The sequence below is a fragment of the Leguminivora glycinivorella genome, chromosome 3 (assembly GCF_023078275.1).
Source record: "Leguminivora glycinivorella isolate SPB_JAAS2020 chromosome 3, LegGlyc_1.1, whole genome shotgun sequence".
NCBI lineage: Eukaryota > Metazoa > Arthropoda > Insecta > Lepidoptera > Tortricidae > Leguminivora > Leguminivora glycinivorella.
Window position 1 is genome coordinate 14,018,550 of NC_062973.1, and position 12,394 is coordinate 14,030,943.

The window sequence follows — 12,394 nt, forward strand, 5'->3', positions numbered from 1 at the left end:
AGTTAAGCATGTTTAGAGCAGTTATCATTAAAAGTTAGACATAAGCCATTGCCGAATTTTTTTCTAGACCTACATTTATGTATCCGAGCGACAATTCCACCATAGATTATTTTGTTATAAGTCGATCGGTACGTACGGGCAGGGTTTTCGATTGAAGCTCTTAGCAGCGTGATTTTCACCGACTTTTTATGTTATGTTTTAATAATTAATTTATAATAAGAAAACCTTAAACATTCCTCAAGAATCACTCTATTCATACATAGGTGAAAAACGCATAAATATCCGTTTGGTAGTTTTTGAGTCTATCGCAAAATTCGCGAACACGGTTTTATAACATACAGAGAAATGAGTCAAATGAGATTGAGAGAGAAAACATAAATACACAACTTAATATAACAAACCTTCACCAAAAATACAAAACTCGACTACTGAACTGGCTAGTGGGGCTAGCTAGGGTATCGCGGTGGTTACGGCTGCCAGGCTGCCACTGCCACACGCTATTAAATAGTGATTAAGCGCGTGTTACTGTACCTACGCCTATTTTTCAACTGTTTAAATAATATAAACAGAAATAAATAAATTTTGTAGCAAAAAATGTCATTAAAAAATATTTCCCGAAAGTACCGAAAGTACCGGGATTTTTCAAGTTGATTTCCCGGTTCTTTGCTTAACCAAAAATCCCGGGAATTCCCGGTACTTTCGGTACCGGTATTTCCTGGGAGCAAACCCTACTGCTAGCCAGAGTTATTTTGCTAAGAAAAGGGTTAAGGCATTACGGCGCTCTAATTGCCACGACTTTGCAATTAAGACTCTATCAAACTGCTAGACTCATTTTCGAGATGGAAATCCGTTTTAATATTAAACTACAGACTCAAGACTTAATGAGTTGCTAAGCTAACTACCTAATCCTCTATCTAGAATCTCATCGTTAATACGTTTTCACATTACCCGATCGGATATCGGATGTAGGACCGATATCCTGATACAAATTTTGCTCTTGACATCCTTACTACATCCGATATCCGATCCGACATCACCATACATTCAGTTCTACATAGATTACTTAGCAAATTTTATAATCTGAATTCGCAATATTTTATACTAGAATCCTCAAGTTTCAAGATAAAATGAATACTTCATATTTTTTTCTGTATGCTATTACTTATTTACTAAGTATATGAATGAAATCAAATTAACATAAAATGTCCTTTGCGAAAAGTACCTAAATATTGTCTTTGAACTTATATTTTCACTTATTTACGTATACGAAAGTGAAAAAAGAATTTATTTATTTATTTGTTTATTTATAAATTCTTTAAAACTAACACTAACAGACAGGCTATACATGTTAATAGCATAGCTAGAAGGTAGAAATATACTATATGGTATTAACTTTTGGTGCATTTTCGCAAAGTGATATATGTAGGTAGATTCTAGTTTTGACTAAGTAATTTTTTTATGTTATTTAAAAAAATGTTATTATTGTGAAATAACAATATTGAATTAATGTAGTCAATATTATAATAAAATACTAAAGATTTCACGAAAAGAACCGCAGAACTAAATAGTTTTTTGTGTGGACCCTACAAGTTACAATTTACAAGTTTCCGCTAGTAACTTGTACCTTTCAGTTTTGAGAAATGGGCCACAGCTCGGATGGTTTAACATCCTTAAATGCCTGAACAACTTGACATGTAATATTTTAAGTATTATAAAATTACTAATACAGATTAAAGTAGTCTATGCCGAAACTTCAAAAAATGGCTATTTGTATCAACTGTAAAAATACTCCCATTGGTCATGTTTTCGCTACTCGATACTCATTTCGAACTACTTTTCCGAACTTTTATCGTAATGTATTACGCAGGTATCTACATATAGGAATAAGTAAGGGAAAGGTTGTAACTCCATACATCAGTAAATGCGGGTTATTTGTAAAGGCATAGTTAACTGACATCTAGCGACAATCACGCGTCAAATAGCGAGCTCTATGGTATCTACCTGCTCATCTACCAGTAACATAATCTAGTTAACCTACTCCGTTAACAGAGCTACCCAGTCCGTTGCCCTCACCTTGCGAGACAGATAGAGTTCGCTCGGCGTTCAATAATATCATTATTTACATAGAGATAACTCGGTTCGGCTGCATTCTTTATGCAGCTACATTATAAACCATTTAGTGCACCGTTCGAGTTGTTATAGACATGGCGCCTGAGATCAAGTATACAAAGGTAAGATTTTAATATTAATTTCAGTTAGGTAGTTTTGGCTGTATAAAATGTTCAGTGCACGTAGTGCTACTTTTATTGCACTAGTGGTTATGTACCTCAAAGAAGAAGAGGAAATTCGTGTAGATTTAAAACACTTCCTTCATGTTTTAATTGATCGCCACTCGTTTTGAATTTCCTCTTTCCCGCACATATGTATCGTGTGTTTTCCCGCATAATATGTTGTGTGTTTTCCCGCAGAGTTGTACAGTCAGAGCTGCAGAGAAAAGACCCTCTTGCATACAAATGTACTTGCAAACATTACCTACTTGTCATGTCGAAACTGCAAAGGGTACCTAATAGTACTGTAAACCTTCGGTTCGGTCGTGTTTTCATTTATTGCCACTAATTTATAGTTTACTCTTTTTCGTCTTTGTATTATAAAAAGTACCTACTATACTATTTCTCAAGTTCTGAAGTAATTTAACGGTCCCACTTATTAGGTCATTAGTACCTAATAGTTCCCCCGGTACTAGCTTTCCGTGTCACGTCCTCTTTCGCAGGTCTTTGTTTTTGTTGCACAAAAGTTAAAAACCGCCTTCCTTTGGGGTTCTGGTGATAAATACTTTCAAATGTTGGATTATGTTATCAATTCGTCTGTATATTTTTTAATGTTTGTTATTCGATATCTCCGTCATTTCTGAACCAATTTTGAAATTTGGATGATTCTGAAGTACTTACAGATGAGAATGATTATTAGAACGGAACTCTAACCAGGGGCGGCTCACTCTTCATCAGCAGTTCCACTGCACCAAATGTCACTGTTCTGGACGTAAGTGCATGCTGTTCTTATAAAAATACCAAAGTCACTAAAGTGTGTCGTTCAGATTTGAGGAGTTCCGTTCTAACCATCATCAGCAGTTCCACTGCACCAAATGTCACTGTTCTGGACGTAAGTGCATGCTGTTCTTATAAAAATACCAAAGTCACTATAAGTGTGCCGTTCAGATTTGAGGAGTTCCATTCTGACCATCATCAGGAGTTCCACTGCACCAAATGTCACTGTTCCGTACGTAAATGCATGCTGTTCCTTTAAAAACACAAAAATTACCATATGTATGCCTTTCAGATTTGAGGAGTTCCCTCGATTTCTCCAGGATCCCACCACCAAAACATTTAAAAAAATAAAAAACATACAGACGAATTGAGAACCCCTTCCGTTGAGATTTGGAAGGCGGTTAAAAATAAAGGAATTCGTACATGTTTTTTTAGGTAGATGATCAATTAAGGCTCTTTTTACTGTTACTAATCCTAATTGACTATTCCATAGTATAACGTTTTCTACCTACACGTACCTATATTTAGGACAATATTTTATATCGCTTTATTAAAAAAAGCGTACTTACTTTTTAGGGTTCCATACCAAAACGGTATAAAGGGAACTCTTATCTTACCGACCGGTCTGGCTCAGTCGGTAGTGACCCTGCCTGCTGAGCCGCGGTCCTGGGTTCGAATCCCGGTAAGGGCATTTATTTGTGTGATGACCACAGATATTTGTTCCTGCATTTCTTTGTGTGATGACCACAGATATTTGTTCCTGAGTCATGGATGTTTTCTATGTATATAACTATGTATTTGTCTATTTAAGTATGTATATCGTCGCTTAGCACTCATAGTACAAGCTTTGCTTAGTTTGGGGCTAAGTTGATCTGTGTAAGGTGTCCCCAATATTTATTTATTTATTTAACCTATTTTTATCGCTAAACCCAGCAACCAATCAACTTAGTAAACAAAAGTTGCACTACCCAAGTTGCTAACGGCCTAATCTGTTGACGCAGCTGTTCATCAATAACGAGTGGGTGGACGCTTGCAGCGGTTACACTTTCCCCGCCCACACCCCTCACGACGGGTCCGTCATAGCCGAAGTCGCTGAAGGAGATAAGGTATGTACTTGTAGTAGTAGTAGTAGTAGTAGTAGTAGTAAAATTCTTTATTGTACCAGAAAATAATACAACACACAAGAAAAAGAGCTTATCACTAGTACAAAGGCGAACTTATCCCTACTTTACTTTACTTATCCATACTATCCATACTTGTATATAGGAATAGATTGGCGTTATGGGAAATAGGTACTTAGTTAGTTTTATTGAGCACTAGCTTTTGCCCGCGGATTCGCTCGCGTTAGAAAGAGACAAAAAGTAGCCTATGTCACTCTCCATACCTTCAACTATCTCCACTAAAAAATCACGTCAATTCGTCGCTCCGTTTTGCCGTGAAAGACGGACGAACAAACAGACACACACTTTCCTATTTATAATATTCGTATGGATTTTCCGCAAGTCGATAACTATTGTGCCTATTTTGCGTGAACTAGACGAGGTAGCACTACTCTAGACACCCCACCTCTACAAAACCTAACAGTGTTTTCAGGTCGCTAAATACATCTTTTAGTGTGTTCAGCGCACCTAAGTACTTGTTCCTATATAGGTACAGTCAAGTCAAAAATATGTATCGAAAAAATCGTCTCATAAAAATTGTACTAGGACTACTAGGTACGCTCTTATTACACCTGACTCTAATGCTATAGGACATATTATTGAGTAAGATGTGTACACCCATATTATTACACTTGACTGTACTTATTATACTGGAAAATACTTAAAAAATACGTACTACAAATATTCACGCCTGAATTTCAAAAAACATGAAACTGCTGAAGTTTCAGTGCCACTCGTAGCAATTAAAATGGGTTGAGAACGAAATTGAAATTTTGCTATTGCAGTGACAGGTTGCTAGCCCATCGCCCACGCCACAGGGAACCTGACTGTCGAAATAAAACATCAGATTGACAGTAGTTATTTTATTTTAAAATACAATTTCTAGTCTTTCAGTCGGATATAAATACACGGTGTTACATGAGGAAACCGAATAATTTTAACAGCATATTCTTCATCATATTAGAAGAGTAAAATGTCATATAAACTTTTCTGGATTTCGCCTACTTTCAGAGTTATAAGCATTTAAAAAAATAACAATTACTTATTATTTCTTAGAACAAAACGCTATTTTGATGGCGATGATGCCGTTATCGGACTTAATCTAACTATCCTCGTCGATAGATGTCAAAAAATAACTAGTAACTCATGAAAAAAGTATTTTTCTTAAAAAAAAAATCGAATTTTTACGAATAATATTTACTTTTTATGTGAAAATAGTTAGAAGTTCATTATGCCAGTGATTGACTCGATATGAAGTTAAGTTAGGTTATATGACGTCACTACATGGTCTGACAGCGTTTTCGGTGGCCAAAGTAAAAAAAAAAATATTACACCCATTTTTAATTTAAAATACGTAGCCATCATACACTTTTAATACCCAAAATCTATGAACATTGGTTTCTTATGCCAAATACTACAGGAAACTGAACTAGTTGGTTAACCAAACGACTGATAAACCTATGTAACAGATTTAAGTACCTATGTAAGTACCTAGAATTAAGAAAATGACATGTAAAATATCTTTTTATTAATAAATGATCGTATCGTATCGTAAACAATCATTTTTTGTGCCAAACTCAATAAGAGTCTAGTAGCCTATTCTCCCTGGATAAGCTGTTCCTAATCCAAGCAAATGGAATAGTTTAATACAGGAGGGGTCAATTCTCCATACAAACGCTCTCGACTATTTCCTCCCTGGTTTTTGAAGATAGAGCAAGAACGCAGATTTTTTGTGTAGGACTGTTTTGATTTTTTTAATATTCTTATTTTTAAAGACGCTAGAGCCCATCAAAATTTTCCAAGAACTGCCTTATTGATTATGGCGCAAAAAAAAGGGTGTGGTATTCAAAATTGGTAAAAATTAGCCAAAAAAACTAAACGGACCGATACAAATAATTTCATTGTTATTCAGATTCTCAAATTTCGTTACGATTAAGTTTTGAAGGAGGAAACAGTCGAGAGCGGAACAATAATAACATATATTTAACACTAGTATATTTAACGAAAATTCCCAAATTGAAAGGGAGACTACTTTCCATTTTAGCATTTTCGCTCCAAGGGGCCGATTTTTGAATCTCACTTTCACTAAAATACCGATTGAAAACGGTGAATTGCCTATTATTTTCAGTGACAATTTTCTGAATTCGAACGCCGTGAGACTCAAAAATCGGTCCCCTGATCGTCTACGTACGGTCAGCCAAAAAAGTGGTTTACCACTGCCTTTTTTTTAAACACATAAGGTCGAAAAGTGGTAAACCACTTTTTTGGCCGACTGTACTACACATAACTTGTTTTTAGGGTTCCGTAGTCAACTAGGAACCCTTATAGTTTCGCCATGTCTGTCTGTCCGTCCGTCCGTCCGTCCGTCCGTCCGTCCGTCCGCGGATAATCTCAGTAACCGTTAAAAATAAAAAATGGAAAAAAATGTTTTATTAGGGTACCCCCCCTACATGTAAAGTGGGGGCTGCTATTTTTTTTCATTCTAACCCCAACATGTGATATATTTTTGGATAGGTATTTAAAAATGAATAAGGGTTTACTAAGATCGTTTTTTGATAATATTAATATTTCCGGAAATAATCGCTCCTAAAGGAAAAAAAAATGCGTCCCCCCCCCTCTAACTTTTGAACCATATGTTTAAAAAATATGAAAAAAATCATAAAAGTAGAACTTTATAAAGACTTTCTAGAAAAATTATTTTGAACTTGATAGGTTCAGTAGTTTTTGAGAAAAATACGGAAAACTACGGAACCCTACACTGAGCGTGGCCCGACACGCTCTTGGCCGGTTTTTAATTCTGTCTCTGATAAGCAAAATTCTGTCTATGGTTTCGTTGATTATTTTAAATATGATGATTGATGATTTTTTCTGTAGGTACCTTGAGTTTTAGGAACAATACGTTTTTTGGTTCCGTACGTCAAAAAAGAAAAACTAAAAATTTACATGGTCACTGTTTTCTATGTTATGTCCCTCTGTCTATCTGTCAATAGCCTTTTATCTCGGTTTACTTTGAATATTTTAAATATTTTGTACTGTGAAGTTTTTTCAGATGAAAACCAGTACCTGCGCAAATTTCAAAGCATTTCGTTTCAAGAGTTTATTTATTTATGAAACCCACAAATTGAACTCTCGCTAACTTTACCAATTTTGTTTTGTATTGCCATTTAAGCTTTTTACAATATCAACTTCGTGCATCATTTCACAAATTCAAACCTGCTTTTCTTGCTTTGAAAATAAAATCATTAGCTATTTCAAATACTCCATTCTTATTCCGACAGCGACATTTTGAAATAAGAATTTGAGAACTTCAATTGTGTACCTGTACCTACCATTTGGAAATTGAAAATTTGCTACAATAATACACATATTTATACGTATAAGAACAAGCTTTGAGTCAAATTTAGCAAATATTGCAAAGGATCGGATCGAATGAGGGCTGCTGCGTTGCTGTTCAGAATCCTTAACGAGCATGAAAATTGTTATTAATTATATCTCTCTCTTACTGTTCCGTATTACTGCGACGTAATAAATGATTGGAATATTGGCTAGGCAGTAGCCACCTTGAATGCGACATGATCGACATGACACCCTGACGAAGTTCACAGCATTTATCAATAACCTAACCACAAAATTAAAATTTTGAAAAAACCCCCGACCGCGACCTAATGGACCGATTTTCATGAAACATGGCTAAGAACACTCCCGGCTAACACAGCTTTCAAATGAAAATAACTAAATCGAAATCGGTTCATCCGTTCGGGAGCTACGATGCCACAGACAGACACACACACACACAGACAGACAAACAGACAGACAGACAGACACGCCAAATTTCTAACACCCCGTCGTTTTTACGTCGGGGGTTAAAAAGAACCGGCATGAAAGTTATTAAGTTCTGGTCCAATACATCGTTTATACAAGGTGCTCACGAGGAACCCATATAACTTTAACGGCATATTCTTGGTCACATTTTAAGACTAAAATGTCATATAAACTTTTCTAGATTTCGTCTAAGTAGTTTCAGAGTTATTGCCAATTTAAAAAAATCATTTCCGTATTGTTACTCAGTAGAAAAGGTTTCTTAACGGCGCTGATGCGCAATTGTGGTGGTGGATAGTATCACAGTAGTCATTGATAGATGTCAAAATGTGACTGTGTTTCTTTCTTTTTGCCTCAGAAACGCGTGGTTCAAGTTATGCGGGTTCCTCGCGAGCATAAAAGTTGCAGCTAACTTTTATTGATGTTTCTGAACTATATGTGCTTCTAGTGCATTACGGAACATAAAGACATATGATTATATTATTAAGTTCTCTGAGCAACATACATGAGTAAATCGAATGGGCAAATTGGAAAATATATCCGAGAATATAGTAAAGATTTCCGTGGCTTACTTATGCGTGATTTGTTCCAAATCAAACTTTATTCGAAGTTAGAACGACTTTTTGCCCTCGTTAAAAATGTAAGGTAATTTTCCTAGATATTTATGTACAGACAGGGTGGAAAAAGGTAATTGGCCTTGGGGGTAAACTGCCTTAAAAATTAAACTTATTTTGCTGAAAGAAAATATTCTGTTATTATTGTTAAAGAAACGAAACTCTAAATAGTCTAAATCATTACCAATTTGTAGCCATAGTTGGTAACCAGCTTAAAAAGTATCCCGTATTGTAACGGTATATAATAGTTAGTACTCACAAAGCCCTTTGATTTGGTATCCCGCATAGTATGAATAAACGAAAATGTACTTATTTTTCTTTGGACACTATAATGACTCATCCTTTAGCCTGCTAGTTACGGAAAGTTGTTGCTGGTAACGACTGAGAAATAACGTAATTTAGTACTTATTTAACGAGAATAAAGTTAAACTATATTAACTAAATTAACTTGTTATAAGTATGTACCTTCGACAGACTCAGCAAACAAGAAAGTTACTCGTTATTACGGCTTCTGTTACGTTTTGAGTAAACGCTTGTTTACGCAGCGAAGTCTCTCTTAGAATTGTTTTCATACAATTACGTAAATTGAATTTACAATAAATCCCCTTGGAATTACACTTTCGGTTTACTTTTTTGCGGCTAGGATGAAGAAGATTGAACTATTTTTCAAATGAAATTCCGCAACATGGCGCGTAGTTATATATTTCTGGCCAAGCTTTACTTGGTGCGATTAACGACAAGGAAGTACGAAAAATTTAAAAATATATCTGTGCAGCTGTTATGTTTATATATTTTTTAATTTATGGCCGCCATCTTGTATTCCAGTTGAGAGTTAAAATAATATTTTGTATTGGTCGCCAGTACCTATCACTGCAAAGCGGCTCGCTTTCTGCATAAAATGCAGTTTTTTTCTCTAGGACTATACGGGATTATACTAGTACATTTTCCACGGAAATATGGGTTGACGGGATGTCAGGGTGCCTAGCCAATGTTACAATCGCATACAACTGAAACGCAAGTGTCGTTGTAGTAAAACTAATAGAGAGACAAAAAGCGTTTCGTTGCCGAAGCGATAGCGATTGAGACCTTGGCTAAATAAGTTGGCGTAACATAGGCAACTAACCCCGATAGCCGATCTCATGCCCTAAAATATCTGTGATGATGATGATTGATGAACGGTGATTTGTATCGGGGTGTAACCTCTTTCGGATATACCATTGAAAGGATTTCAAGAATGGGAGGCCTTTGTAAGCTAACAAAGATTTGTTGAGTGACCCATGTGATGACCGTTTAAGAATCTCACCACCCACTTTCTTCCCGTGGATAACGTCAACTGTGGGACGTGGGTTCAATTGTGATTGAGGTGTGGGCGATCGGCTAACAACCTGCCACAATAATATAAAAATGTGGTTTTCTTTAAGCCCTTAATTGCAAAGAGTGGCACTGAAACTTGACCAGTTTCGTGTGCGCTACTGCTTTTAGGAATTCAGGCGTGTGCATATGTAGGTACAGTCACATCAAAAGTAGCGGAACAAACAACGCTTCTGAAGTTCAGAAGTAGGTAACTACCATTCTGTAACCGTTAAACAAAAAGAGATGGAGAGTCTATACTATACATAGAAAATATAACTAAATTTTGACATTTCTGACCACGAACTGTATAGATCTATCTACATTTAGAAGAAAAGATCATCATTATTCCGCGTGGCTGTATCTAAAGTCCGTATAGCCAACCTCCGATAGCAGATTTGGCTAGTCTGTGGTCAAGAGTAAGCCCATTCAAAAAAAGGTGGCACTAGAAGAAGATATCTAGAAAAGTTATTTAGGATTAGCGCGTTTGTTTCATCTGCTACTATTGATGCTATATTTATTGTAGGCTGACATCGACTTGGCGGTAGCCGCGGCGAAGGCAGCATTCCACCGCGACTCAAAATGGCGTCTGCTGGACGCGTCAGCTCGCGGCCGGCTGCTCAGCAAGTTTGCCGACCTAGTCCAACGCGATGCGCAGTACCTTGGCGAACTGGATTCTTATAACACAGGGAAGAACATTCGCATGGCGCTCGGGATTGTGCAGAAGGGAGTCAATGGAGCGCGCTATGCTGCCAGCTTGGCGGACAAGATCCAGGGTGATACTATTCCTGCAGGTGCTGGACATATTATTATGATATCTCTATCATGTCATATCGTATCATATATATTTTGGGCTTATTGATTTTCCTGTGGTTAAATACTTAGCAAAAATATCTTCTATGTTTAAGGTAGAGCAGGCTCCAAGGGGATGTTCGTTTGCAAAAATAGCGCACCTCATTCTGACTTCAGATATATATTTTCTAGATCCCGGACATCATATAAACACATGTTGCCAACCAGTTTTGTGGTCCCCTTCCCCGCACCCCGGCAATCAAAAATCGCATACAAAGAAAAAAAAAATTTCATCAAACCATGCCGTGTGGGGTATCAAATGAAAGGGCTTACTGAGTATAGTTCACGAATATATAGCATTTATTACACTTCCTCTAAGAATTTTTTTGAAAATTTACTGAAATGCTCGATTTTCGACTTAACTTTAAACCACTATTGCTTGAGAAGTTATGAATCTATTTTAATCATTATTATTTTAAATAACTAACGATAGTCCATTGTATACAAAATAATAGTTAATACACTCAAAAAGTTGCATGGGGGAGCGAGGGGAGCAATCAAAGATGGCGAGTTTCGATATTTTTCTCGTGGCCAAACGTTGTGTATAACTGTTGTTTTAGATTATTTTTTCTACTCCTGCTTTCTTCCTCCCACTTTAATCTGTCAATTATATTGTCCCGCAATGAAATTCCACTCAGAAACCGAATTTTAAGAACCATATTGAAACATCGAAACTCGCCATTTTTGATTGCTCCCCCGCTCCTCCATGCAACTTTTTTACTGTACGAACTATTGGTTCGCAAACAATGGACTATTGTTAGTTATTTAAAATAATAACGATTAAAATATATTCATCTCAAGCAATAGTGGTTTAAAGTTAACTCGAAAATCGAGCATATTAGTAAACTTTCAAAAAAATTCTTAGAGGAAGTGTAATAAATGTTATAGTATGCTATATATTCGTGAACTACTCAGTGAGCCCTTTCATTTGATACCCCACACGGCATGGTTTGATGAATTTTTTTTTTCTTTGTATGCGATTTTTGATTGCCGGGGTGCGGGGAAGGAGACCACAAAACTGGTTGGCAACATGTGTTTATATGATGTCCGGGATCTAGAAAATATATATCTGAAGTCAGAATGAGGTGCGCTATTTTTGCAAACGAACATCCCCTTGGAGCCTGCTCTAAGGGGCGTTTCTTTATCTCTATCGCCGTCACACCACACGTACCTACCTATATATGATTCTCGTGCTCGTAGTACTTAATATGACTCGTTGTTGAGCGAATAACAAAGTGAGAGTAGTGACATAAATAAATTCTAGCAGAGCGATAACACGAAGTAAAAATATGTTTCATAATCTAAACACAAACACATGGCTCCGCTTTTTGAAGCTAGTGATGCAAGATATTTCTAGGAATTTTCACGTTAAATTTTTTATGCAAATACCACTAAAATACATTTCAGATTATGGGTAATTTTATTACCTCTCAATGTACCTACTAAACAGTAAACGAGTGTTTATCTGTCATTATTTTGTCATAGGAGCAATAGGAGCATGGCATATTTACAATTTTACAGACCGCACTTGCATTGTAATGTACAATTTTACATA

General features: G+C 36.3%; 1 protein-coding gene across 4 annotated transcripts in view; it reads left to right on the top strand.

Moving 5' to 3' along the window:
• Positions 1-2,118: 2,118 nt before the first annotated feature.
• LOC125242731 (aldehyde dehydrogenase 1A1-like) overlaps positions 2,119-12,394 on the top strand; it is a 31,840-nt gene continuing 21,564 nt past the window's right edge. For all 4 annotated transcript variants that reach the window (XM_048151647.1, XM_048151649.1, XM_048151650.1 and 1 more), the window contains exons 1-3: positions 2,119-2,231; positions 4,046-4,150; positions 10,514-10,781. In XM_048151647.1, the coding sequence (XP_048007604.1) occupies positions 2,205-2,231; positions 4,046-4,150; positions 10,514-10,781 (400 nt within the window). In that variant the 5' untranslated portion in view covers positions 2,119-2,204. The remainder of the gene's footprint in view (positions 2,232-4,045; positions 4,151-10,513; positions 10,782-12,394) is intronic.